At 43.3% G+C, this 27,746-nt stretch overlaps 1 protein-coding gene across 1 annotated transcript in view; it reads left to right on the forward strand.

Annotated features, from left to right (window-relative positions):
* Nucleotides 1–26,384, forward strand: part of SLC15A2 (solute carrier family 15 member 2) — a gene marked incomplete at both ends in the record, with an annotated part of 37,498 nt that extends 11,114 nt beyond the window's left edge. The window contains 17 exons of the mRNA XM_082285056.1: nucleotides 1,272–1,362; nucleotides 3,421–3,498; nucleotides 6,104–6,186; nucleotides 7,182–7,268; nucleotides 7,549–7,638; nucleotides 7,978–8,022; nucleotides 10,256–10,288; nucleotides 11,338–11,426; nucleotides 13,116–13,197; nucleotides 15,136–15,261; nucleotides 15,624–15,788; nucleotides 18,431–18,477; nucleotides 20,340–20,450; nucleotides 21,527–21,623; nucleotides 24,089–24,235; nucleotides 25,253–25,357; nucleotides 26,208–26,384. Of these exons, the coding sequence (XP_082141182.1) occupies nucleotides 1,272–1,362; nucleotides 3,421–3,498; nucleotides 6,104–6,186; nucleotides 7,182–7,268; nucleotides 7,549–7,638; nucleotides 7,978–8,022; nucleotides 10,256–10,288; nucleotides 11,338–11,426; nucleotides 13,116–13,197; nucleotides 15,136–15,261; nucleotides 15,624–15,788; nucleotides 18,431–18,477; nucleotides 20,340–20,450; nucleotides 21,527–21,623; nucleotides 24,089–24,235; nucleotides 25,253–25,357; nucleotides 26,208–26,384 (1,653 nt within the window). The remainder of the gene's footprint in view (nucleotides 1–1,271; nucleotides 1,363–3,420; nucleotides 3,499–6,103; nucleotides 6,187–7,181; nucleotides 7,269–7,548; nucleotides 7,639–7,977; nucleotides 8,023–10,255; nucleotides 10,289–11,337; nucleotides 11,427–13,115; nucleotides 13,198–15,135; nucleotides 15,262–15,623; nucleotides 15,789–18,430; nucleotides 18,478–20,339; nucleotides 20,451–21,526; nucleotides 21,624–24,088; nucleotides 24,236–25,252; nucleotides 25,358–26,207) is intronic.
* Nucleotides 26,385–27,746: the final 1,362 nt, after the last annotated feature.

A 27,746-nucleotide genomic window follows, 5' to 3' on the forward strand; every position in this document is an offset into this window, starting at 1 on the left:
GTAGCAATATTTCCTGTTGGCTGCACCATCAGTTACAGGAGGTTTTGTTACGTTTTTGGATCTCAGGATTCATTACTTTAAAGCTGTCCTCTTTCAGCTGCCTGCAATTCTTCACGTTGTCTCCAGTTTTCTAGCCTTGTGGATATTGTTGTCTCAGGTAGCAGACAGAAGCAGGACACATTAGAAGGAAAGGAGACAGAACAACAGTCCCTGAGGAGTTTCCTAGCACTCAGCTAAGTTAAAGTTTTGCATTCAAATGATGCTCAGGTCATAGAGATGTGGCTCAAGGTGCCCTAAGAAGCTCTCTGCCAGGCACCATGCCATGTCTGAAGCAGTTTTCCCCACTACCTTTATCAACTCAGGTGTCCCAGAGCTGGTGATACATATGAGCATGGGGTAGGTCAGGTAGCCTGCTTTTGTTTCTCCTCTCTGCTGGCCCACCCAGGCACAGGGAGGAGGTTAACACTGTATGCAGCACACCCGTGACTGTGCATGTATGTCCCTCCCACAAGCAAGGAGAGACTGCATGCACGCATTACTCCTGCAAAAAGGACCAAACTCTGCATCACATTCTTGATTCCTTCCAAATTATGAATTATGCAGGAAGAAAGAAGATCAACAGGCATCCTTTGACTCTATAAACTATAATATGTCACACCTTAAATTCAGAACTCTTTCTCTTAGAGTTCATCCCTCCGTCAGGCTCTTGAATTTGCTCCCCTAGATTTAATTTACCCTATTAGTTTGAGGTCGACTGGCCTCACCTTGGTGGTCTCTTCTTTGATGGATACTTTTCAATTGCTGGCACTCTTTAATCTGTGGTGTGATTACCAGTTCCTTAAAATATACTGGTTTCTTTTTCTATTTCTACACAGGAGAGGAGGGGAAAAAAAAAAGGGCTCAGACACAGGAAGAAATTATGAGCTTGTCAAAGCGTGCCAAATTGGATTGAATTAGGTGACAAAGGATGTGAATCATGCTACTTGTTCTGAATAAGTAAATGCTCTCCCCTCCTTCCAGTCTCACAACACTTTCAAAGCAGTGGCTTTTCTTCTGAAATGCCAAAAAGCCCCAAAGCACTTCTCGAGTAACGTGAGATGATTTGTGTGAGCATTTACCATCACCTGAACACAAGCTTGTTTACTTAACATTTTATGCACTTTGTGTCAATATTTACCCAGCCTTCTTAACAAGAGAATTGATAGTGTTCAATTTGCAAGCCCAATGCTGTGCCTTAGCCATGACATTGATATTGTCTTCTCTTGTTTCAGGCCTCGGAGAGAAGCAAGTTTTTTTCCATCTTCTATTTATCCATTAATGCTGGAAGTTTGATCTCCACGTTTGTAACTCCTGTATTAAGAGGTCAGTGTGGATTTAGAATAAAACAATAAATTAGCTGCCCTCTAACTACTCTGCTGTGCATAGTTAGACTCTTAGGACAACAGAATGGCAGAAATGATATTATCTGTGGAGTGGTCAGTGTATTGCATTTGCACCTTGTTAATCCTGCTGTAGCAGCATAACAGATTTATAATATAGGCTGACAAGTCACAGAAATTTATTCCTGGTTGTATTTCAAAGCTAGCCTGAACAGCAGAATTAAAATATGAAAGGTGGAAGGACCTATGGTCATCTAATCTCCATTGCCAGTGAAGGACTTGCCTTCAGGTAAACTATGGATGGGAAGTGATCTCTGCTGTCCTGTGCAGTGTCAGGACTGAAAAACTTATCAGGGCTGGTTTCAAAGTCCTACCTTCTCCCTCCCATGGGGTGCTGCTGACTTTTAGAGGGCTCTGTCCTGGCACTCAGGCTTGTCTGCATGGGTCTGCTTGCAAGATTGCTGCCCTGAGCAACTAGCCTTGAAGACAAAGCACAGGCCTATGCCCCATTTAAGACCTACTTTATATTCTAGCCTACTTGCAAAACCCTTTTTAGTCCCTGAGCCTTGCTGCACTTACTTCATTGTATTGCAGCGCTTCGAAGCCAAAGGGATTGGCACACTCTAAATACAGGCACAGAGGCAGAGCAGCAGGCCATAGGTGACGGGGACATGGACAAGGTAGTTTTCACATTTAGTTGCCATATTTTTCATTCCATTCCATGGCTTCCAGAAAGCTCTGTTTGTTTGGAGCGTCATTTTAACAGGCTCTTGTCTCATGTTTACACCATGCATAGGGATAAAGACAAATGCTATATCTTTTATTCATTCTCTCTCTGGTGTCTCCAGGTCAGCATTCAATTGGGTAGGGCTTTTGCTTAATGGGCAGATGAAAATCAAGTCCCTTCAAACATCAAAACATGCACCAATATAAACTAGTTGCAACATGGAATTGGAGAGGATGGGGAAAGAGTAACATTTTTGCTAAGTGTCAAGGCTTTTCTTGGAAGAGCATGAAATGCAGTTTGTAGACATTTGGTATGAATATGAAATATATACTTTTAGGTAGAGAAGTCCAATTCATTTAGCATATTAAAAGTTCAGTGTGCCCATAATGTTGCTCTCAGCTTTGTTGGATTTCAGCTAATTCGCTGAAAATAAGTAAATAAATGCCATGCATGCACACAGCTGTGCAGCTGTCTGTGACTGCCCGGCTACAACAAACAGGAGCATCTGAGGGCTTCGTGGATTGGTCTCCTGTTAACTCTGTTGGCTTACTTTAACCATTACTCCATGTGAGCATGCAGTAATATCTAGCCCCTGGCATTCAAACACTGACCCACTGCTGGCTTGCTGTTTGCAGCTGGAGCACGGTACAAGAACTGACCTGCTCCAAGTGGCCTAGGGTTTCAGTGGGCCACAGCTCAGATTGATCCAACCCGTCCTGTAACACACCTGGCTTCCTAATGGGTTGCTGCAAGACCTGACATTTGGAGCAGGCTGCCCCTAGTGACATTGGTGTTAGGGAGGAAGGGGACTGGAGTTCTAAGGCTTATCCTGGGCTCCCACTTAACACAGTGCAGGCATTGGATTCCTCTTTGTCCACTGTAGGTCGCTATGAAATCAAATTCAGGTTTTTCACTCAAGACTGATGCAGCTGGCACAAAGAATGTGGAAACACAATACTGGTTATTTAGATCTAGTCAAATACAGAATGGCTTCAGGTTACTTTAAATGCTGTAGTTTTTTCCCCAATTACAATTCCTAGTACTTCTTTATACCTATTTGTCTGCCCCCTCCCTTCTACCATTTGCATCAATATCCCATTATCAGCTGCTTTTGCTGGCAGACACTAACCCTGTTTCCAAATTGTCTTCATCAAGGGAGGACAACTGTTTCAAGGAGATTCAATTCACAGTGTGAAGCACCAGCAAAGAAAATTTAAAACAGGGGAAGTGACTGATTTAGGGAAGCAAATCAAAAGCCCCAGTAACGTAAGTCTAGCTGTAATGAGGTGCTTTTATTTCTGACTTCTTTTTCAGGGGATGTGAAATGTTTTGGGGAGGATTGCTATGCCCTGGCTTTTGGTGTCCCAGCAGCACTGATGGTGTTGGCTCTTGGTGAGTGGAAACAGTGATGCTCATAATAGGAGTTACCATTTTTGAGTCCATGGCTAGATGAGAAAATGCACAAATTCACTAATTCTGGATGGATACTGTCATGGCAAATGAAAGGGTTCAAGGTCACCCAACAATTCCCCAGTTCAGAACAGCAATAAATATCAGTAGTTTATTAATGGTGGGCAGACCATGGTTTTACTGCTATCTTTTATTGTGATACTGTTAAGGGTGTGGTCTGATGGATGTTTCACAGTATAATTGCTTTACTCTAATGCAAAGGGAGGCACCAAAATGATTCTCCTGATGGCTTGCAGCTTTGCCTATGAGCAGGCATGGCCTTTGAACTTCGAGCTGAGCAGTCCTCAGAGACCCCCAGCTTACAGAAGAGAAGCTTAACATGCCACTTCTAACCTTTCCACGGGCTTTTGGCAGCTCAGGGCCATCTTTAATGGCTCAGACTTCTGCTGCTGAATCTATGTGCTGCAGAAGGAGCTAAATGAGATGTTACTTTGTTCTGAGCTGTCTCACTTTGCTTGGCTGAAGTAATTCCCACAATTACAGTGACAACTTATTATTATGTTGCAATAAAAAAATCCTTATTATCCAAGTGTCAGGAGACAGCCACAATCCCCTTGCTTCTTAACGCTTGCATCTTAGCCCCATTAATGTACTTGTCAAGATTTCTTCTTCAACCTTTATAAAACATTCAGCAATCTCCCCATTTTTACTGTTACTCCTTGGTAGCCAATACAGAGGACACATTAGCTTTAGTTTCACAGCTGCAAGCTGCTGAGAAGAGCAGTCCCCTTATTACACTGCATTTGTGAGGTTTTGACACAGCATGGGGTGACTTCTCATTCAGCTTGTTACCTTCGCTGAGAGACCAGGCAGTTGTGTGATTTCACTGCAGCATCTGGGATTTGAAAATCTGTTCCTCAGAGAATGTGAATGTTGCTGTCTCCACTCGAATTTCCATCAGGGAGAAGAATCAGGAAACTGAAGAAATGTCATCAGGCCACAGCTAACGTTGCAGCAATTATTTTCAAAAAAGTGTGTGGTCACGGGTCTGAGAAGGTTCTATTTTCCCTTGTGGCCTGTTCCTATCATTTAAGGGCCACAGAGGCTCGCTCCTCTGTGCACCATGCTGTGATGAATGTTTCTAGCAGAGCAGTAGTTGCCCAGGGGAAAACAAACGTGTAAATATTGCAGTTTCAGTGAGGGCATCGGTGGAAATGTGTTTTTAGCTAGTGTCCTGCTGCCAGATTCCACGTCCTGCCCGGCAAAGCAGCTCTCTGTTCTTTTGTAACATGCTAAAATGCTCTGGGAAGTGATATATTTGACTATGTGAGCAGCATGCAGAATTGGAGAAAATACCCTTTCGGCCCTGACCGGCCCTCTCCCTGAGTTGATGGAAAGCAAGGATGGATTTAGAGGCAGATTTAGCGTGAGATTTTCTGGGCTGCTACAGTTTCTGAAGGATGGGGTAGATTGATACCATTTAATTCCAAGTGCCAAACCTAATGCAGGAACCTCAGCTCTCAAAAGAGTCAATGACGTTGCCAGGAGATATTTCAGCAAACCTAATGGATCACCTTTTTAGAGGCACTGACATCTTCACAGGAGATGCTAAAAATTAGGTACCCGCTCTGGGTGACTTTGCACAAATGCAAAGTGCAACTCATCTAAACTGACTTCAGAGATCTCTCACAGTTCTGTGAGCCAAACCTGGATGCTAAAGGTCAGCAAAGAGCAAAGGTGAGCTTCCTGCAGTGTCCCAGGCCTCCTGTGTTAGGACAGAGGTCCCTGCTATTCTCCACTGTCTGTGGACTGACCCGGACAATTGGGTTAGTTAAAAAAGTTCAGGTTGGTTTGTTATGTGGATTTCATGCTCAGTTTTAAAGGTGTTTCTCCCTACTAATCTCTTTGGAATTCTGATGTGCTCAAAGGCTCTCATAGAGCAGGATAAATGATACACAATCAGATAACTCCATCTCTGACAGGATTTTGAAGTCTCATTCTGATATTCTTTGTGCTTTGAGGGAGAAAACCAAGATAAAACAGTATCTTAAATTGTATATCCCTTTGTGGAAACCATAAATGAAGGTAATTTAACATCTGTGAGGCAGGGATCTTTGTGGCAGGTTCCATTGAAATGTGTGTGAGATCCAAGTGCACAAAGCCCGTGTTGTATCTGGATTAATCCTCACATGTTTCCAATGGGTGAGGGCTGATTTCCAATGTCAGGTGCAGCAGTTCAATGTCGATTTTATTTTAAGTTTAGTCTACAAAAAGCATAGACAGAATGAATTTTCAAAGTTTTGGTTCCCAGCATGAATCAGATATGGAGGTGCCTGTTGTGCCAGAGCAGATAATAAGACAATGGTGACTTTCTAAGGATCACACTGCCTCTTGTAGTCTGTTCCATTTTCTTCCATCTGTAGGCATTAAAGACTTCTGTATATTTATTTAGTTTAAAGTGCAATCCTGTGAGCCCCGAGGACAGAGCATTTCTGTTGAATACAGGGGTGGGGATCCTTCCCAGAAGCCAGTGCAGGATTGAGCTTCAGCCATGTGAATTCCCTTTTGGATTATAATATTTTTTCAGTTGTGTTCATTGCTGGAAGTGGACTGTACAGAAAAACACCACCACAAGGAAACGTCTTGCTGGAAGTGTGCAAATGCATCGGTGTAAGTGTGTGCAATTCTCTTTTTCATGCATGACTCTGAGGTTGCAGGACAAAAAGGTGCAAAGGGAAAGGGGAGGTGACTTTTGGAGTTCTTCTCTATGCTGCTTCTGGATGTCTTGATGAGCTGTAAGGAATGAGAAACACATTTAGGTCCTAGTTTATTCTTTCAGCATTTCAATTGTTTTCCCTTAGCTCCATGAACTGTTCAGTTGATGTCAGTAGAACCACTAGTGGCAAATGCTGGTGGAGACTGAACTGAAAGGAAAATTCAGAAACTCACAGAGTATCAGATATATTACTCCATTTTTTTTCAGTTGAATAATTTTTCTGAACTTTATCAGTTCAGCAGACAGTAATAGCACACATTCATATTATGGACATTCAGCATGTTCATGTAAATGCAAGAGACACTTGCTGAAGTTGCATTAGAGCCTCATAAATTGTTTTTCATGACATGTGAGCTGAATACAGTATGTGAAAAAATACTCTTTTATTATTAGGTGGATAATGATGTTTCTATTTCAGGAAGCTGTTGCTAACAGCAGATGTTTTCTTTTTATCTAGGTCAATCCTAGTGCCAAATTTACCTTGGGGAAACAGGCAAGATTTTAAAGACAGCATTTCTAAGTGAGGTCTGCCACATTTTTTTCCAAGGGAGGCTCAGTGTGTTCAGTGACTGGAGCACACAGCAGAAACAAGCCAGGAACTGGACTTCAGTGACCCTTGTGGGTCCCTTCCAACTCAGGATATTCTAAGATTCAATGATTCTATGATTTATTCCCACATCATACCTTTAATCAACCAGTACCATAGAAACTTTCCTGCAGACAATTCATCATAAAGCATCCAATCTGAGATTTTAGAGGTATCCAGCAACTCACCCCCTCAATTTTCTGGCACTACTTACATTTGGGGACGGGGAAGGTAGCCTTGAGTTGGGAATGTGACAAGGGCAGGTACAGCATGAGTGAGTTACCCCCCTGTTTTGCTCCCTAGTTTGCTATTAAAAACCGGCTGAAAAACCGCTCCCGTGAGATTCCAAAGAGAGATCACTGGCTGGACTGGGCATCAGAAAAATACTCGGTAAGTGATGCTCTAACTGGTAGATTTGGAGTGGGAAGGGGGAGATGGGCAGATAGACAGGAGAGATGCATTTTCCTGTCCCTTCCCACATCTGTACTCTTCTGACCCTTAATGGACGGTTTAGGTGCTGCACTGAAATGTAGAAATGCAAACATATCCAATGTCTCAAGTAAATGCAATAAGGAGCTGCCATGCAGAAAGAAATAGGAGTTATGCTTTGTGGCTTGAATCACCTGTTGGCTTTACCCCCTACTTTACCCTTTTGCCTGTTTCCTTTTAGAAACAGCTGATTGGGGAGGTTAAAATGGTGACTCGTGTTCTCTTCCTCTTCATACCGCTGCCAATGTTCTGGGCCCTGTTTGATCAGCAGGTACAGTACAGTGTGTACAGCTCTGCCTGCCAGTTTGCACCTCTGTTTGCACCTCTGTCCTTCTGGGGTAACACCAAAGCATCCTGGGGACACAGTGGGCCACACTCCTACCAAGTGTCCAGGGTCTTCCACCATCACTGCTGGCCAGCCCTTCCCAGTCCTGCCAGGTGTCTGGCACAGCAGAATGAGGGGGGAGAATGTGCCCTGACTACTGACAGGTGTTACAGGGAAGGGAAGGAATAGATGGGAAATAAGACCTCCAGCACTGTCCTCTATCCCCATGCTTTCTAGCCCCATAGAACATCTTGAAGGCTTCACAGCTGTCTCTTTCCTCCTTAGGGATCCAGGTGGACTTTGCAAGCCACAAAAATGAATGCTGATTTTGTAAGTACTTAATGTCACCAGGGCTGGTAAGACTAGTAGTAACATCCCTGCTCTTGCTTATTAACCGGAGTCTTGCAGTACTAAGAGCGTCTGCTTGGTGAATCTGGGTGAGTTTCACTTTTGGTGATTAGAAGCCAGAGGCTCTGTTCATGCAGCCATGTTCAGTTCATCACAGCTCATCTCAGCTAGAAGTCAGGGCTGGGGAGCCATCAGCAGCCTGCAAGGTCAGGGGTGCTGACCCACTGGCAACCAGTGGCTCTGTGACCTAGAGGAGGTAGGATTTTCAGCCTGCTGCCCCCACAAAAGGCAGACAAGTCACTCAGCTCTTTTAAGGTGTGACTAGAGCTGTTGTAGTTGTACATTTCTGCACTGGATTACTTGGTGATGCATTCATGAAGCCTCTCAAAACCAGCAAGAATCTTGTATATAGGGTAAAGATGTGATAAGGATTAATTAGCTAGTTTCCACAGAGTTCTTCAAAGGTGTGAATGGCAAATGGTGCAGGCTGCAGTAGCAGATAAATGTAGATCAGCTATCTGCCCAGAGACATCTCCACACAGGGCTGGTTTTCAGAGGTATATGTTTTAACAGGCCATCTAGATCTTGCCTGCAGATGCTCACATCAAAATCTAGGATTGTAAATGTCAATTTTCCAGTTTAAAATTGACTTAAAGCCACAAATTTGAGACCTTCTATGTCACTCCTGTTAAAAATTGGGCTTTCAACATGTGATACTCATTAGGCTTAATTAGTTCAAATGAGGCATGAAAAAGACTACACCTTGGGTAATATTTATCCACCTCAGAAAGACAGAACAAAGTCCATGCAGTCTATGTGATGTATGTCTAAAACATTTGTTTTCTGGTGTTTTGCTCACATGCACTTAGTGATCCATTAGCAGGAGAGCTAAGTATCACCCAGTGTCATTACTGGACTCTCCCAGGTGGAGAAAGATTGATTCAGGGCTTTTTTTTGGTCACACCAACTTGGACAGTTCCTTGGCTTTTGTTTCAGTCTCTTCTGCTCTCCCCTCATGAGCTGTCCCACCTCAAGAAGGTGAGAATTAACTGCAATGTTGGAATGATCCCACCCTTAGGCTTGTTGGAATTCATGTTTGTAATACTCTTATGACTTTCTGTTCTGCAGACGAGGGCTCAGCTAGGAAGTCTGGAGTCAAACAGGGAATGATTTAGTGTCAGATGAAATATTTGCAGGCTCATTTCCTAAAGGCACATTTCTATAATGTGCACAAAATAGCAGGAGGGGGTATTTGCCTGGTATTTTTAATTGACCCCTTTGCTGTGACCAGCAGTTTCCTCTCTCCCAGGAGGCAGCTGTGGGCAGAGACAGGCAGCCAGTCTAGACTCAGCTCAGGACAAGTCTTGCAGACAGGAGACAACCCCCCACAGCACTTTCTTGGAAATACATTATTTCCTTCCTAATTTCTTCCCTCCTGCACCCTTGCAGCCCTGCCCTCCCCCCTACGCGCCCCCCCCCTCCCCCCCCCTTCATCTTAATTTCAAATGAAAAGCATTTCATGGAGTTCAGACAAACACCAGTCCCTCCCTGGAGACAGGTCCATGGTTCTTGGAGTCTGGGATCCCGCCATCCATCCATTCCTGTTGACCTTGCCTGTTTGTGGGGGCTGTGCCAAATTGAGGACTCTTGGCTCAAACCAAGAAGTCACAGTTGTCCAAAGCCTGTTAGGTACAGATGGGGGTAGGAGAGAGGTGTTTGTGCAGGCCACTGGCTCCAGGATGGTCTTTTGTTACCCTTTTGGGAACTTGGGAGAAATGCCAACAGAGCTCACAGGGTCCTGAAGCTTGGGAACACTCACTTACAGAATTGGGGCTTTTCACATTATAGAAGCAGGGAGGGAAGAAGCTCTAAGCCCACCTCCCAACTTGCACCCTAACACCCCCATTCTTCTCCACTCATCTAGTTCATGGCTAAGCCAGCCTGAAAGATGGGCCTCAGTACCTGTCATGGGCTGTGTCACAGCTGCCAAATATCAAGGATTCAGTGCAGCTTCCTTCTGCAAAATGATTGTATTGAACACCGTGTCCTTAGACGATAAGTGTCAAGAGCACAGTATCAGCTGCTAAAGCCAACATAAAGCATTTCAGGAAACCATCTTGGCTGCAAAGGCCTCTATGGGACCGATTACTTATTTGCCATATGCACAGATATGTTATAGTGTTTATGAATCACTTGGAATATCTTTTTGTTTCAGGGAATATATGTCCTTCAGCCTGACCAAATGCAGGTAAAAGATATTATAGGGTAGGAAATAACCTTTAGAACTTACTTTCTTTTTTTCCCTAAGTTTTATTTTTCTTATGGGACCAGTGGCCAGTCTCTGCTCCTTTTCAAGGTAATAGCAGTGCTCCTGCTGGTTGCTGTGGTGTGGCCTGTGTTTTATTGTTCACTTGCTGTTTTGCAAGTTTGGGGTTCAGAAGACCCTGAGGATGTCCTAATACAAAAGTTGAATCCTGAAGAATAGTGCGGAGGTGTGGGGAAACATACCACCATAACAGTTCTTGAGCTAGTGCTGGCGTGTGGAGAAGACAACCTGTATCTTCTTTTAACAGGCCCCTGTCCTGGGATGAACATTGTTCTTGAAATATGTTTGGTCCCTCCCTTTCTGCAGGGCAGATGATGGTGCTATGTTGTCACAGTTGATTACAATTCTTATGGTGAACAGCTCTGGAGAAATTCAAAGCTGTTCTGTTCCCTGAAATCTTCCTTTGGAACTGAAACAACGTTTCTCTCTGCTTGTTCTTCATCACTGTCTATTTTCTTGCTCTGCCACTGCTGGCTGGCAGACAAGCTGTGCCCCTTCCAGGAGAAATTTTGTTCCTGGGGGATTACTCAGTTTTGTTGAAGTGCGAGAAATTGCCAGTCTCACAGAATAGTGCCTGTTCCTCTGGGATTTTGCTGGAGTCCCAAGATGTTTCCATTGTTGCTGATTTGTTTTAAGGTCCCACCACAGCACCAAAGGTCACCTGTCTCTATTGTCAGTGGGGTTTGTACTCTTTAAAAACATCATGTTTCAGTTCTCTCTCCAGGGAAACTGGGCCAGTGATGCTTGCTTACCTCTTGGAGGGGAGGATATGAACAAAATGTATTCATGCCTGTGAAAACTAAATAGCAGAAGCTGTTAAGTGCAAACTATGATTATATTTTAAAAGGAGGTTTAAAGTGTTTGTCCATGTCCCTTCTGTAATGGAATTATTTCTGGAGGACAGTGCTTTATGGGTTTAATTACTGAAAGTTGCTTTCTAGTCACTGAACTCGCATTCTTTTGTATTGCAGTTCTTAAATCCACTTCTTATTCTTGTCTTCATCCCAATTTTTGACCTTGGGCTCTACCCCCTGATAAACATGTGCAAATTGAATTTCACGTAAGTACTTGGGGACAGTGCAGATGCATCTGTGCTTTTTCTTTTGCAGTAAGTGTGCAGAATAGTTTTTAAGGAAGAGAAACACAAACTTTCATTCACCTTTCCAAATACTTGAGTATACTTCAGTCCCAAGTGGCAGCATCACCCTCTTCCACAGACCATGGAAATTCCAGAGGGTAAAACTCAGTGATGTTGGATTCTGCTCTGTACAGTTTTTCCAAAAGCAGATATGAATAGTCTCACTTTGAATTTGATCAACGTGTTTTCCACCTTGTTTCCCATATCATGCCTAAACGATTGCCTCCCTGAAGAGTTCCTGTGGGACCAAATTCATGGTCCCATGCTGGCTAGGATCTGAACCAGTGAGTGTGTAAGGGGATTTCCATATGAGCCAAGCATTCTATCCTTAGTCTATGTTAGCAAGAAGTGCAGTATAATAGGAGTTAACCTCAGGTTGTTTATGAGACCCACTTTATGAATTTTGTGTGAATTAATTTCAGAGTGTCTGTATTCTCCCTCTGTGGAGTGATGCCCTGCAGCAGTGGCAGTATATTATGTGTGCTCATGAAGTGCCTTTGCCACTGGAGTTTCAACTGAAAGGAGCCAAGTTTCCATGCTCCAGCACCATGTGAACCATAGCATGGGAAAGGGCGATGAGAGGGGAGATTGCCTTAAAAAGCATGTTCCTAATCCAAACTAAAATGCTGGACAGATGAAACCGCATAAAATGGGGGCGGCAGGTGCCTCAGAAGCCTTCCCCTTCACCCTGCTGGTCCTTTCCCACCGTGCTGAATTCCTTGCACCTAAAGACATATCAAAAACATTGTCCAGCCCTGCAATGGTGCCCCTTTTGGAGGCTACACATCAGAGGCTGTGCTTCTCCCTGATACCTCATTGTGAGCCCATGGTCTGGACTGTGCCCGACTTGGCAAAAAACTTCCTGCCTGATGACCAGCTCACAGAGTAGCTCTCCCAGCAGCACAAACTCAAGCACCAACCAGGACTGAATGCCAGGACTAAAGACTATTACAAAGAGTGGAGATCACTGAATCTAGAGCCAGATTTGTTTCAGATCTCAACAACTCGATACTCAGTTTGAACCTGCTGTTCTGGACATGTTTTATTCTGCTTCGTATCAGATTTTCTCACGTAACTCTGGTAAAGTTGCACTAGCTTTGCCTTGAGTTTAGAAGCAAGCTCTTTATTTTCTAGAAATTTAAATGTATTGGCATGAGAAATAACCCAGAATGATGCCCCAGATGGTCAGAAACATTGATGACACAAACTGCACATTTTTCTGTTCCTCATTCCATGTTACTTATCTTCTGCCTTTCCCAAAAGGGACTTGAAGATATATCATTTGTAGTGCTCCTTCCAGCATCATGGATTAACATAATGTCATGAGCTATTCCCACTAGAAGAGCTGGGAAAAAGATAATATGAAACTTGCAAGGAAAGAACTTCTTTTCACAGCATATCAGTTTTAATTGGCCTCAGTCCTGGCCTCATACAGAATAATAAAATAGTTCTAAGTTAAAAGATTGGCAATTTAAACAGCCTGTCATCCTGAGTGCCACCTGTTGGACAGTTTATTACATGGTTTTGGCACATCTTTGGCTCTGAGGAATGGTATTCTATAGTTTCATTTACTTTTTGTCCTTAATGGCACCTCTTTCATTTGCTCCATAGACCTATTAGGAAAATGGCAACAGGTATGATCCTTGCAGGGCTGGCGTTTGGACTTGCAGCTGTTATAGAAGTCAAAATAAATGTAAGTAAAGCACAAGGCATTCCTCAGAAGTACTTTCTTTCCATGGGGTGTGTTTATTGATGCCTGGTAGATAATCCTTTAAGCCATTGTGCTCCTTGATCAAAATTTGTAATGTTTTCTTTACAATTGAGCATACTGATCCAGTTGCTAATGATAATTCCTTGTCTACTTTTCCCTCTCTTTGTCTCTATGTCTTTCTTTCTAGTCTTTGCAGTTTTGCTGTGCTGGTCATCTGTATTGGTCTATATTCTAGATTTCCATCGTCAAAGTGCTTGACAGACATCTAGTTAATGCTAGTGATTAATTTCCAAAAGGTAGTCTGGTCTCTCTCCTATTTCTTGCTGTAGCTTGCCTGTACTTTTCTGTTGGGGTCTTTTGTGTGTGTGTGGTGGTTTTGGGTTTTTTATTTAATTGTTTTAAAATTTTTAAATTTAATTACTTTCCTGCTTTAGGGTGGGGATGGCTTTTTTTTTTTCTTACAAGCCAGATTGTTTCTCTGGAAAGGCAGGTGAATGCAGTCACAGGCATCAGGGACTGCCAGGCATGCCCAGACAAGATGGCAGAAAATCTCTTATAAATGCCATGTTAGCTCCTGCAGATTTGTACTGTTTGTTTCTGGCTCATGACCAGCATTGTGTAGACTTTGGCTGACCTTTGTCTCACAAAAGTTACTTCAGGATTAATTTTTAAAGCTTCTATGTATACTTAAAATGCTCTGTTAGAGTGGCTGGCTCACAGCCCTGGATTAACATCTGCTGGTTCCTCAGGTGAATCCCCTAATGAGCCTCCCACTGAAATGAGACTTTGTGGGTTCAGGTCTTTTTTTTGATCTCTTTATGTGAGTAAAGAAATGATCTCATTGCCAGCAGCATCTCTGGCCAAGCACCAAAGTTTGCTCTGGCTGTGGGTGGCTCCTCTGGGCAGAAGCAAGGTGAGGTCCCCCCCTGCCTGTGCATGAAAATTTTACCCTAAAGGCCATTTTAAGCTCTAGCAAAGAGGAGGATAACATGGTCCACCTTCACTTGACTGTGGGTCGCAGAAGTGAAATGCTACAGTAATGGAATTTGCTGGATAATATTAGTAGGCCTGTTGGTCCAGAGCAGCATATGGATGCAGGGAAATCAGCTCGCTCTGTCTTCTGTGGCAGTGTGTCTCCCCACCAAGTTAGGTTCCAAATGCCTTGCTTGCAGTACCCAAATTATCAGATAAGATAGAAGAAAAATGAATAGCTCTGCAGTATTGCTGGCAGCTACTTGAAAATAAAATGAGAATAAAAGAAAAGTAAAAAAAAAAATTAGCTCTGCAGGTAGTACAAGGCTGACACTGATTGATGTACTCTCTCTAGGAAATGATCCCTGACAGAAAGAGATACCTCAGTGCTGGAGGCATCAGCTTCCCTCTCTCAGAAAACAAGGAATAATATCTATATAGTCAGCTGTATAGATATCAAGGTGTCCAGTAATGCAAAATCACTGATTACAGACATGAAGCTGGACTGGGATTTTCAAAACTACTTAACTTCTGGTCTGATTATTTTCCTGCACTGAGTGCAGTGGGAAACAATTATTCTGGTCACTGCTTTTGAAAGCTAAGCACAAATTTTTCCATTTTGATATGGCAGTTGGTTAAATCCAGGCACTAGGGAGCTGTATAATGAAAGCTGTGACATTGTTCTACCTCCTCAATAGGTGTGTAGCCTGTACGCTTAGTGGTGTGAAGAGCAATTTTTGGGAGGAATGATGGGTTGGCCACTGAGCTACTATGAGGAAACCTCCCTAAAAAAGATTTATGTTCAGTTTTCTCTGAGTGCAACTTCTGTTGAGGAAAGGATGGAAAAGTGTCGTTACAGAGAGGAAATCTATTATGGCTAAAAATGAAGAGATATTGAAGTGCTAATAAAGCATACACATGGCACTTAAAGCCTTTTACTTTAATTAGGAAACCGATATGCCTCGACTTGTCCCAAAAGAAAGTTTAATTCGGGTCCTGAATTTGGCAAAGAATCCTGTCCAAGTGACAATCCAAGACAAGGACCTATTTCAGCAGCCTGTGGAATCTTTTCAGGTAAGCATATTTTTGGGACTGAAAGGCCTGACTTGCATGTCATTGAAGAAAGTATGGGCTTTTCTTCAGCATTTTCTAATAAAGCCCACAGATGCAAAAGCTTGTTCTGCTTCATCACCTTAGAAGTGCATGGGAATAGCTTTACAAATGAAGCATAATATCTCTGTTACATGAGACAGAAATTGAATGTTTGGAGACAAATTTCCCCAGTAAAGGATACACCTTACATTCACCTGTAATTAGGAATAAAGGATAACAGGATTACAGGCTCCCTTAAAGAGGGGATAGTGTTGCACTTGGTAGGAAAAGACAGATCCTTTCTTATCTGAAGAAAGTGTAACCAAGTTTATTTTCTTCCACAGAACCCAGCTGAGTACTCAAAATTAATATTGAATGGAGAGCAACAGAGCCTTCACTTCACCCTGCAACATCAAGGATTGACTCTTGCTTTTAACTACACTGTGAAGGAAAAATCAGTATACAGCTTAATTGTTTTTGAGGCAGAAGGAAGCCTATCAAGCCGCTTAGTGAGTGTGGGAGTGAAGTGTAAATACAGTATTAATTCAATGGCTGTGATGCTACAATGGAGTAATAGGCTCATTAATTCATTTGCTCAGTTGCAATGTCTGTCTGATTGCTCTCAGATGCTCTAAACCTGACTTCTTAGCTAGAGGCACTGGATCTGTACACATTTCTGCTGGTTGATTAATAGAGGCGTTGTGGCATCTGAGACTTTCTGGGCACACTTTAATCCACTGTGTGCTGCAGTGGGAGAGCAGAGTCATGCCTGCTAGGCAGCAGAGCTGGAGAAAGCTGGGGAAACAGAGCCAGAGATTTCCCCCCAAAGATGATTCTATAAAGCAAAGATGTTAAAGAGGCTCTAGGGCTGGCCATGGAGTAAAAGCATCAGAGGAATGATTCTGGGTTTAGTTATTGCAAGGGTTTAGTGAAAAAGCACAGAAGGCCCATTTGTTTTACTGAACAGAATAAATGATTAAGCTCATTTCAGGCTCTGCAGCAGAGCTGGCTGTATTTGGACTTCTGTGTATTTCTGCAACAATCAGAGAGGAGCATATGGGATATATAGGGCAAATTCTGGTATCTTTTATGCGTAGCTGTGTCCTAAGAAGCTCTCTTGAAATGAATGGTGTTATTGCATATTGTGGCAGGTGTGTAAATGCCATCACAATCTGTCCTCATGCTAAAATACCCATTCTCCTTGTAGTTCCTCAGCCTTCTACTTTGCAGGGTAGCCACACCAAGCATTCAATATTATGTAGTAGAAATCATATAACTGCTTTCCAAAATTAATTTAAAGAATTTATTTTGTCATAACACTAAGGTTCTTTGCTGATGATCAAACTTTACACTTTGGAGTCTTGGGCTCAGTGTCACACAAAATTAAGTTTCCCTGTGACCCTGATGGCTGTGTGCTGTTTCCTTAAGAAATGGATACTTGTACAGTGGTTTTCATACAGTCCTTAGGAAGCAAAAGTCTGCAACAGGCTTGGAGCATAGCAATCTCAGAGCTCTAGTACTGTGCTGCCCCAGCTGTCTAGACTGTGCTTAAATTAATGCCCACCCCAGCACAGGCAGGCTCCCATGTGCTGGGAAACAGCTGTGCTCTTGGGTGATGTTATTGACCTGTCATTCACAGCTGTAGATAAGGGAGATGTGGAAGACATGTGGTAAATGATACTGTTCCAGCACTGCAACACAAAGAAAGCAATGCCAGCATCACTGCTGTGTTGTAGAGCTCACCCCTGAGTAACCTCCTTCACTGCTGGGTTTGGCTCACTCACTCAGGTGGGAGTGCTTTCCTGGAAGGATCCAATCTGAAATTGGTTTCTTCTCCTTTGTGGGCTGTCGAGTAGGCAGGAAATGAATTTGAGAGCTCTGGGGATCATCAGTGAAAACGAGTAATAATTTGGCTGCTCTGTCTGCAATGAACTAGAGTATTCATCCCCGTGTATCTCCCATGGAAAAAAAAAAAAGTTGTCATATATTATTTATTGCTCTGACATTTATTGTTCACTGTGGCTATTTATTATTTAGGGCATATGTTATTTGTGGGTAGCATATTACTCTGAAGTACAATAGACATTTTATAGATATACTGAAATTCTGGATCCTTGGTCTCAGAAACTCAGGGTTTCGCATCAGGATGAAAGTGTGGAGAAAGGGCCAGAAAAATTTTAGAGAGCCAGTTTCCAAAAGTCCCTTTTGGCTTACCTGTGTTCCATCTGTGGGCAGTGCAAATTGAAATTGCCCTGCCATCTTCAGTGGACTTGGCACCACTCTGGATTTCTACCAGCCAAGGGCTTTGCTTTGTGTTCTTTTTTTGTGCCATACCACCTCCAGGGCAGGTCTGCGTCTTAACTGTGTTTTTTCAGCAATGTACACCAAATAGGTTTCTCCAAATGAATGTTGATTAACTATCTAGCTGCTGCTCTAGCTGTGGTCTCCAGGAGAGACTCTCCCTCCCCAGTGTGCCCACCCAGATTGCCATTTCAGGGGTCTGTCTGCAGAGACCGTGAGCAAGACTGTGAGCACAAACAAGCTCAGTGCATCTTGGTTTCTCCTGCTCTCTGCCTGCATATTACAACAGTTGAATCTCTTGAGTATTGAGGATCAGGGAAAGCATGAGTGATGCATGATGATCAGTATAGTAACCATGTAGTTCCTCTCAGCTTTAGACTTCTGTGAAGTCTATGAATATGACAAGAATCAGGGTCTGAAAGTTAGGCAGTTGCAGATTTTGTAGGAGTAAGGCACTCAAGTTTAGTTGTAACTAGTCACTGAAAGATGCTAATGTGAATAGTGCTCTCTTGCTATCTCAAGATGAAGACAAATACTTTTTTGGAGGGTGTTACATGCCTCAGTAGAAGGGTGACTGGCTGAAACTCAGTACCCTTTGTTACAGAGGAGATGAGGAGAAAAGGTATGATCTCATCTTAAGCCCTTGGAGGAGACGAAATTTTGCCATTGGCTTCACTGTAGCAGGACTCCTCATCTGTGGCCTGATGTAAAGCTTACGTGAGAGTCCCGTTGATTTCCACAGGCTTTGCAGCACATGTGAAACTCTACAGACACCAGTATTGTCTGCCACACATTGTTGTAAGGCAGCATTAATAAATATGTTTGATGTGTTTTTTCTTCCCCTCTTTAGATTACAGACTTGGAAGCAAAGCCAGAAAATGGTTTGGCAGCTGTTAGGTAGGAATGGCTTTTTTTTGAGGATTTGACGGTGGTTGGGTGAGGGAAAGTGCTTTTGTCTAATGCATCTGTATGTAACATAGCCCAGATGTTCTCGGGTTGGAATCTAGTCCGCACTTCTCATGCAAGACTTGAGTGTCAGCTGTGGAGGCTTGACAGAGTGTCACCTCCCACATGTGCCATGCAGAGCTGAGAACTATTGCTGCTCACTGCCTGGGATAGTCTGGGCTGAGATGGCAACATAAAAGAGCTCCTTCCTTGGAAAAGTGGCAAATTCATCTCACTGATGAAAGGGAAGAAGCAATTTGGATAGGAGCTGTTGCCATGTCCTTTGCAAATTGGCCAACCCGTGACATTCACCCAAAGTCACGCACAAGTGTCTCCAAAATTGGATACAACAACAATTTTACATCCTCATAAACAATTGGGCATTGGGCTCTGCTTGGTACACTCTTCCTAATTTGAGCTACTCCTTTTAGTCCATGAACACTCCTGTGCTGGTTTGTGCTAGCTGCTGCAGTGCAAAAGATGCAAATTTAAAAAAAAAAAAAAAAAAAAAAAGAACCTGTGTAGACCAAGTAGGAGAGCAGTATCTCTTCATAGCCCCGTGCTTGTGTAGGTTGCTACTGACTGAACACCTTGAAGACTTGATTCAGTCAGAATTGGTTTATATTTTCTTGTGGAGGTTTTTGACAAAATCCCCAGACTTTCCCGTTTAAAAATTGTTAAGAAGTTTCACTAGGAAGAAACTATTTTTTCCCTAAAAATTTACTTTTGTTAAGGGCTTGACTAACTTCAGGGATTTAACCCCCATTTAAAGAACTGAAAACCAAAATATTTTACAACATAGATCAAAGGAAAAATATTTGGTTTTACTAACAATTTTCAAATGGCTAAAAGGAAACTGTCTTTTGTCTGTGAAAAAACACCAAACACACCATTCCCATATAAGTTTTAGTTTTGATGAAGAGATCTTATTTTGCCAGAAAACTCCATCCGACTGGTAGAAACTCATTGCCAGCATGGTGTACCTGCTCATCAGGATACACAGCTTCAAGTTTCCTGTGGTAGGCTGAGGCTCTGTCTTCTCACACAGCCATAGAACAGACACCATAGAGTCATAGAATGGTCTGGGTTTGAAAGGAACTTGAGACCACCTTGTACCAACACCCCTGCAATTGGCAGGGACACCTCCCACTAGACCAGGTTGCTCAAAGCCCCATCCAACCTGGCCTTGGACACTTCCAGGGATGAGGCATCCACAACTTTGCTGTTCCAGTGTCTCACCACCTTCATAATGAAGAGATTCTTCCTAAAATCTAACATAATCGAACCCTACCCTCTCTCAGTTTAAAGCTATTCCCCCTTGTCCTTTAACTCCATACCCTTGTAAGAAGTCCTTCCCCGGCTCTCTCATAGGACCTCTTCAGGTACTGAAAGGTGCTCTAAGGTCTCCCTGGAACTTTCTCTTCTCCAGGCTGAACAGCCCCCACTCTCTCATCCTGTCTTCATAGGAGAGGTGCTCCAGCCCTCTGATCATCTTCATGGGCTCCTCTGAATTTGCTGCAATCTTTGATGGTCTCTGAGATTGGATTGCCTGGAGGTTCTAGACCACAAAAAAGTGAGGGTCACTTTACACAGGAAAGAGAGTAAGAGGGTAAAATTATGCAACAGGGAAACAAATCTTGTATTGAAAAACTAGGCAATGAATCAGACAAATATTTTGGTAACTTGCAGGAGAGACTTTAATAACCTTATGGAATTACAGAATGTTTTGGGAGAGTAAGCAAACTTCTAAGGTGTCTACTATTATGCTTCTCCTGCCCTGTCTGACAGGTCAATAAAATATGGTTTCTTTGCAGATTCATTAATGGTTTGAGCCAAGATGTCAACCTCACTATTGATAGCAAAAGGTTCATTGCTGTTCAGAAAAACTACAGTGCTTCTGAGTACTCGCTGCTGGAGAGGGACATGTAAGTCTCCTTCCTGAGCTGAAGGTCCTCGCTGAGGCATTTCCTTGGATACAAAGAGGCTTTTCTCAGTCTAATAGAAAAACCTTCATTGCTATTGTCTTGGCATGTGGTTGTGGGGACAGATGTTTGTAAAAAGCAGAATTATCAGCTCAGTGCAGGGCAGGTGCTCTGGGCCACTTGTGTGTGTGCAGAAGTTTTTATTCACATTATGTGGGGGCCTGGAGGGAAGAGACTGGCCATTCCTGTGCATCTGTCAGTGGAGTAAGGTGGGGCATGGTAAAGTCTCCTCTGCCATTTCATGCTTGCTTTATTTTGTTATTCTCTCAGGCCCGAGCTCCTAGTGTTAGGGTGCTTTCAGGGAAAGGCCAATCCATATTCCATGCTACAATGTGTTGGTATGGGGGCTGGTAACATGAAGTAGCATTACGTGGCTTTGCAGGCTGGGCTTGTTAGACAGGGGCTCCATATGGCCTTGGTTTGGCAGCATTGGAGTTGGCTCTTGTAGGGTATTTCTAGCATTTCCAATGTTTCAAAACAAGCTTCATGTCTTTTCTCTGCATCAGCTCCATCCAAAATATTTATTGCTGCAATTTAGTAGGATGCAGCAGCCATTGTGGCAATGCTGCTGAGCCTCTGTGCCATCGCACACATCCAAAATCAGAAGAACAAATATGCAGGCTAATTTGCTCTACTAAAAGTAAACAAAGTGGCTTCTGGGTGCACATCTCTGAGTTCCTGTTGACTGCTTGTCTGGTCTACAGTTCCTGAAGAAATGGAACAAATTTTGGGAGGAAAATAAACCTGAGGGGGAAAAAACAAAATAAATCAACACTAAGAAGAAGAAGAAACCATTTAAAAATGTTAGCATGGTTGTTAGGTGAATTCCAGTCAGTGTCTAAGTGCTTCTGGAAGGATAAGATGGCAAGAACTCCAGTGATTGTCTGATGTAAACACTACTGCATCTTTGCATCTTGCATCCTCCCTGCTCCATTTCAGGGGCATGTTGGATAGCTCTGCTCTGTGTTCTTTGTTTGGGGAACTAACTGGGAAATACTGTCCTTCATCCTTTTATCTAGATATAATAATGGAAAATGCATAACTGAAACAGGAGAGTTCCCCCTGGAGCTGGGGCTGCTTGACTTCGGTGCCTCATACACTGTTGTGGTAACTAATGTAAGTGTTCCTATGATGGTTACACACTTCTGTTCTACTCTCTGGCAGTGCTGTTGTTCTTGTGTTGGTGGCTCTCGCTTGCTTTGTCCACTCTGTGATCCCTGGGCAGTAGCCATCTGAAGGCAGTCCATTATGAAAGGGATAGTAAAAGGTTTTGGTACCTACATCAGCAAGGTGGGTGTGTATTTGTTCCACCTTACACTGTGATCATGTCAGATTACATGGGTTAAAAAGAAGTAAAATCTTTCCCTGGATAGAAATCCTCCATAGAAAATCATGTGATCTGTGGTTTGTGCTTGTCTCATGCCATGCTCAAGCAGTTAACATTGACCCAGAGCACTGCAAAGAGTTATTACCATCTGCCAAGAGCTGACTCTGCTTGTGGTCTTTAAAAAACTGTACCTGGTAGGGCCTCACACCCAAAAACTGCAGAAGCAGTCTGCTCTATCCTCACATTTAGCTTACCGAGCTAAAGACTGATCTTCCAAGATTTGTAGATAATGCACAGGGGGAAGAGGGACAGCGTCTTGAGGGAGGAGGTTGGTGAAGTTGTACATCTGTTTCCTCCTCTCACTGTCTGTACAGCTAATTTGGAGCCTAGTGTAAAGTCAAGGCATGGTTTTCTGAACAGCCTAGCCCTGATGGGCTCTGAGCACTGCTGAGAGGGTGGATTCCTTTCCCTGCCTGCCAGCCTCTCAGACACACTGCTTCAACCCTGGTCCAGCTGGCTGGAGCCACGGAGATGAACGTGATCAGCTTCGTTCCCATTTTAACCTTTCCACCACAAAGGCACACAGACAAACTGAGTCTGACAGGACACACTGCTAAGCTGCCCTCTGAGACTTTGGCTACTGCGTTGTGATGAGCAGAGTAAAGTGTTGTCAGCTACTCCCTGGCAGTAGCATCTCCCTGTTGGGCAATTAATGGGAGCTGTTCACGTCTGCCGAGTCCAAATACGTAGGAGGAAAAATATAGCCGAGAAGCACCTGGCATTTTTTTTTTTTTTCCAATTCCAGTAGCTGGAGTGGGATGTACAGCCCTGAAGGGAAAAAGCAGATGCTGCCATCTGTGAGTGCAGAGATTTATGTACATAAAACACACACATTTGAAGTGATGTTGGCCAGACCCTTCTTCCATGGCTGCAAGCCTCTTTCATCAGCTGAGAAACCAGATAGAGAAGTTGCATGAAAAATATTACACTAAGAAAATTTCCCCAGAGCCTCTGGTAACACAAGAGTCAGGGCCAGCTGAGGTAGATGTGTCCCATGTCACTGTGGCCAAGGATTCCAGTTTGTGGTCCCATCTGCAAAAGTCCCTGCTATAGCCCTGGCTGCTCAGGGTGGCAGTGTGCCTCAGTCCTTCTGCACCCTGTGCTAAGTACTTTAATATTTTTGAGCCTCTGTTTTTCCATATCTCTCTCTGTGGTTTCTGCCTTCTGTAGAGAGTTAGTTTGCTTGAGGCCAAGATCACTTTTAATTATTGGAGTGATTTGTACTGAGCCCTGCTCCTCTGCCAGGAGTGCCATATAGAAGAATCAAGAATACAATATATTAGTCTGCTAATGTAGCTGAACTGTGAAACTTAAATCACGGGGGTGCTGCCTTCTGCCCAGCCTTCCTCACTGTGCAGTTACAGCATGGTGCTTGTGACATTTCTTTATGGGCTAAAGAGCAATGCACAGTTCTCCTCTCACCCCTTTTAGCCTGCTGAAATACAGTCTCTTGATTTCCCTCCCTGGCAATGATTGGTGGTTAAGAATATCTCGTAAACATCCCTTGTATTTTCCCAAGTACTCTCCTTAAACACAGGGCTTTCTGCCTGAAGTAATTTCAATCTAGTGTTTTCCTGGCTTGTAGTCCAATCTCTCTCAGCCTCTGAGCTTCTGCATCACAAGGAGTATTAATTACAACTGGGAAAACAAACAAAAATAATTAGGAATACAGGTACCATAACTATCTGAATGTATGTGATATGGAGCAGTCTTTGCTACTGTTGGCATTCCTGAGCTGAATTTGTTTAGGTGTCAGTGGTATCATTGGGAAATTGTACAGTGCTGATAAAATGGGAGTAGTGACCACATGGATGCAATGAGCACTTACCCTGTCATCCTTTTTTGACCTTGGGGACAGCAGCAGGTCACAGGCTCTGCACTGGAACCTCACAGGCTTTTCCCAGCCCCACTACAGAAGACAACTTGTTGGTTTGTAGTAATTCAGGGAGTTGTTGTGGTACCTGAATGAGCTGGAATGCTTTCATCCTGCTCTTTCTGCCCTGTGCAGCAGGAGTCACCCCATTCCCAACAGGCTTGGAAATGGCAGGATTGAGAGCCATAGTTTGCTTCAAAGGCAGAGCTTTATTTCCACCTTTGCTTAAAACTTTATTTTGGTATATTTTCTGTTGTTGTCCAGGCTAAGAAAGATCTGATCTTTCAGCAGCTAATCAGTGTGCCTTTATTTTCCTGATAGATTTCTGGAGGTGCTGTTGAGATGTGGAAGTCAGAAGACATCAAAGCCAACAATGTCCATATGGCCTGGCAGTTACCACAATATTTATTGATATCTGCTGGGGAGGTGATGTTCTCCATTACGGGTCTGGCCTTCTCCTATTCTCAGGTACTCCACTTAAAGATAAGGGCCTTACAATTAGACTTCAGGATTCATTCCTGCATCTGTGATTGACTTGTCATACCTCCTTTGACATGACACTTACTAACAATGTTATCTGTCCTTCAGCTGAAAGTGGGATTATAGCACACCTTGCTGGGTGCCCTCAAGCTAAATTAATTCATATTCTGAAGGTACCTGTTCTCAGTGATACTTGGAAATCTCCTTTTCTGATAAACCTGAGAACACAGAACAGAACTGGATAATTAACATGAAAGCTCTGAATAGTGTAATATCAGGGTTTTCTCCTAGTGAAGGATTTTTCAGTGATATAAAGGCAAAGGTGTCTCAAGGGCTACAGGGTGGCATGAGGGCTTGGCATCTGCTTTAAATTGAGAGACTGAAGGGGTCTAAACATGCAACGTTGTAACAAGGGAACAAGGGGTCATGAATGTGCCCTTAAGGACTGTTTGATTGTTGTTTGGGGAGGTTTCTGAGAAGAGAGGACTGAGACATTACATGGTTGAACAGCTACTGAAGTTACTCAAATTTATCCCTGGAGTAAAGTGCAGATGTTTGTTAATGAGGATGATTAATACAGTGGGATGATCTGTAATGGGATGTGAAAAATTTGTCCTCAGCAGGAATTTTCACATCAAGATCCAGTCTCTTTTCCAAAGGTGTACAGCCACACGGCACCAGACTCCAAGCTGCAGGGCTTGTGTGGCTCCTTGGATGTCCTGATTGTACCATTTCAGATGATGCAGGTTGGAGATGACCAGGATTCAGCTCTGCAACAACAGCATCTCCTGCTTCTTCATGTGTCCTTCTGTCCATGTTTTGAAAGCTCCTTGTATGCAGCTGTTGAGATTAACCACAGATTTACCACTCCACACAGAGGAAATTCCACCATCTTCTCCTAGGCTGAGCCCAGTGACACCTACACTGGGCAGGACACCAGAGGGTGAAGCAGGGCCGAAGGGCACAGCACAATTCCCACTGATCAGGCCCTTCTCCTCTTTTCAGTCTCCAGCCAGCATGAAGTCGGTGCTGCAGGCAGGCTGGCTGCTCACGGTGGCTGTGGGGAATACCTTTGTGCTCATTGTTGCTGAGGCTGCACCAATGGCACAGGTATGGTTTGGCTCTTGAAACAGAGGTAATGCTTTACAACAGGCTTCTGGTGCTTCTGGATGTCCGTGTCCTCAAGACACATCTTCTCTGCTCAGCCCCAGACTCCTGCACCTGAGTGACAGCAGCCCACTCTGAGCTGCCCCCCAGCCCCTGCTCAGTGGGGCCCTCAGTGGTGCTCCCCTGGGGAGCACTGGCCCTCCCTGACCTTCCCAGTGTCAGGAAATAGCTGACCTGCACTGGATAATGCTGCTGGAGCTCAGCTCTAGGCAAGCTCGCTGTGTTTGGACCTGGAGCCTGGACACAGTGGCAGCCACAGGTTGAGTTGCTCACTAGGAACAGGAACAGTGGGCACTCAGCTCTTCTTCAAGGTTCTCGCTTGGGAATCCTGCCAGGCCAGCTGTCTGTGGCACCCCTGAGATGTCAGGCTTACAGAGGGAGGTTGTGGTGCAGAGGTAGTTTAATTCAGGCTGTGAAATTTCTGGGATGATGCCATGAAGGTGTGAACTGGGGCTTGTTTCTGGGCAGCATGAACCCACCTCTCCCAAGAGAATCTTGTAGGCAAAAAGCCCAGGTAGATATGTTCCAGTCAGGACAGATTTGTAAGAAAAGATTTAATGAACACAACTCAATCTAACTGTTTTTTTTCAAGATGTATCACACATTTGTAATTACAGAATGTGTACAAGCATTTACCAGAAAACAGAATGAGAAAGTTTCTATCTTGTGAGCCATTTTGGAAACTAAAAAGTAATTTTCACCCAGCTCTTCTAAAAGCACTTGTAAGTGCAGAGATGTCCTCCAGACTGAGAGTCTGGGGTCTCCTGACCTGCTGTTCTTTTTTCTTTCCTAGTGGGCTGAATTTGTCTTGTTCACTGTTCTCCTCTTTGCTGTGTGCATTATTTTCTCCATCATGGGATATTTCTATGTCAGTGTGGATCCAGAGGACCTAGAAGAAAAAGAAGAGAAGAGAGAGACCTCAAGCAGAGGAAACATGATTGGTCTTGTTACTCAGAAAACAAAGCTCTAACACATCACGGGTTGGGATTTTTTTTTTTTATTTTTGTACTCAGTTATGAGATGGTAAAAGAAGGGTGGGGACAGTGATATTTTATTTTAGACCACTGCAGTCTTTATTTCTCAAAATGTAGCCACCTTACATGGGACCAAATAGCCCTCTATAAAACAATGGGGCTCCTGAAATCAGAGCAAAACTCCCTGGGAAAGCTCCTCAGGTATTAAAAGCCCTTGTTAGTAATTACAGTGTAATTTAAAACCTGCCCATCTTTTTAAGCATGGAATGCTTTCCTATGATTTTGCCTTAAACATATATTTAGGGCAGCAGGGAGGAAGGGTGGAAGGAATGCCATATGACACAAAAATCTGGAGATGTTAGAAGAGAAGAAAGAGGAAAAACTAGTATAGGATTTAGTGAAGAATAGACATTAGTGACAGAAGAATTTTTAATGCTATCATCAAGGACTGTAAGGGTTACACACAGTCCCAAAGGATTTCATCATGTAACTCTCCTTATGAGTACTTCATCCCATTATTGCATGTTATGAATGGTTCTGATTTATGATTTTCACCTTCAGGCTCAGAAGTAATAACAGGGAATTAAATTCTGCAGGCTAAAATATTCCCAAAACACTACTGACGAAGACAGGCATGCTACCACCTCTCCAATACCCATTTTTTTCCCTAGAAGTTTTTAGCAACTGATGGTGTTCTTTGATTAGACGTGATTAGAGAATTGGTTTATGCTTTCTTATTTCAGAATTCCAGACAGTTATTTGCTATCCTCCTATACATTAAGCCTTTATTGGGCATTTCCTTTTACAGCACCTGTCACTGCAAGTTAGGATATGGCTGATTTCTTATCTCATGCCTCAGTTATTCCCCACTGGGAGACAAGTTGCAGCAGTTTCTATAAAATTCCAGGCATCCTGCAGTGAGTTATTTACAAGGATGCACTTTATCATTTTTTCAGTCTACAAGAAGAGACCATGGCATATGAGATTTTTCTTTTTCCTCCTTGTTTTTCTGTCTCTACCAAACTTTGGATATAGCAATTTTACTGGAATTGTGATATAATTGTCTGATTTTCCTCAATTGCATGAAGCTGTGATTTCGTGTTCTGCATAGGAGTAATTCAACCACTGCTGATCTAGTAAAACTCCTGAGAGAGTCCCTGCCTTCCTCTGTCACTTCAAGGCCACAGTTGTAACAGGTATGACCTAATTTAAAACAAGGTTGTCAATAAGATCTTCAGGTTCACAGAGAATAGGTTTTAAATTATGCTTTCCTTTTCCCTCTTGGCATTGGCCATAGGTGGTTGCTGATACTTGGGTTCAGGAGATCACAAAATACATGTTTGACTTAATTCCTCTTC

This window comes from Coloeus monedula, assembly GCF_965178545.1.
Source record: "Coloeus monedula genome assembly, chromosome: 7".
Lineage (NCBI taxonomy): Eukaryota > Metazoa > Chordata > Aves > Passeriformes > Corvidae > Coloeus > Coloeus monedula.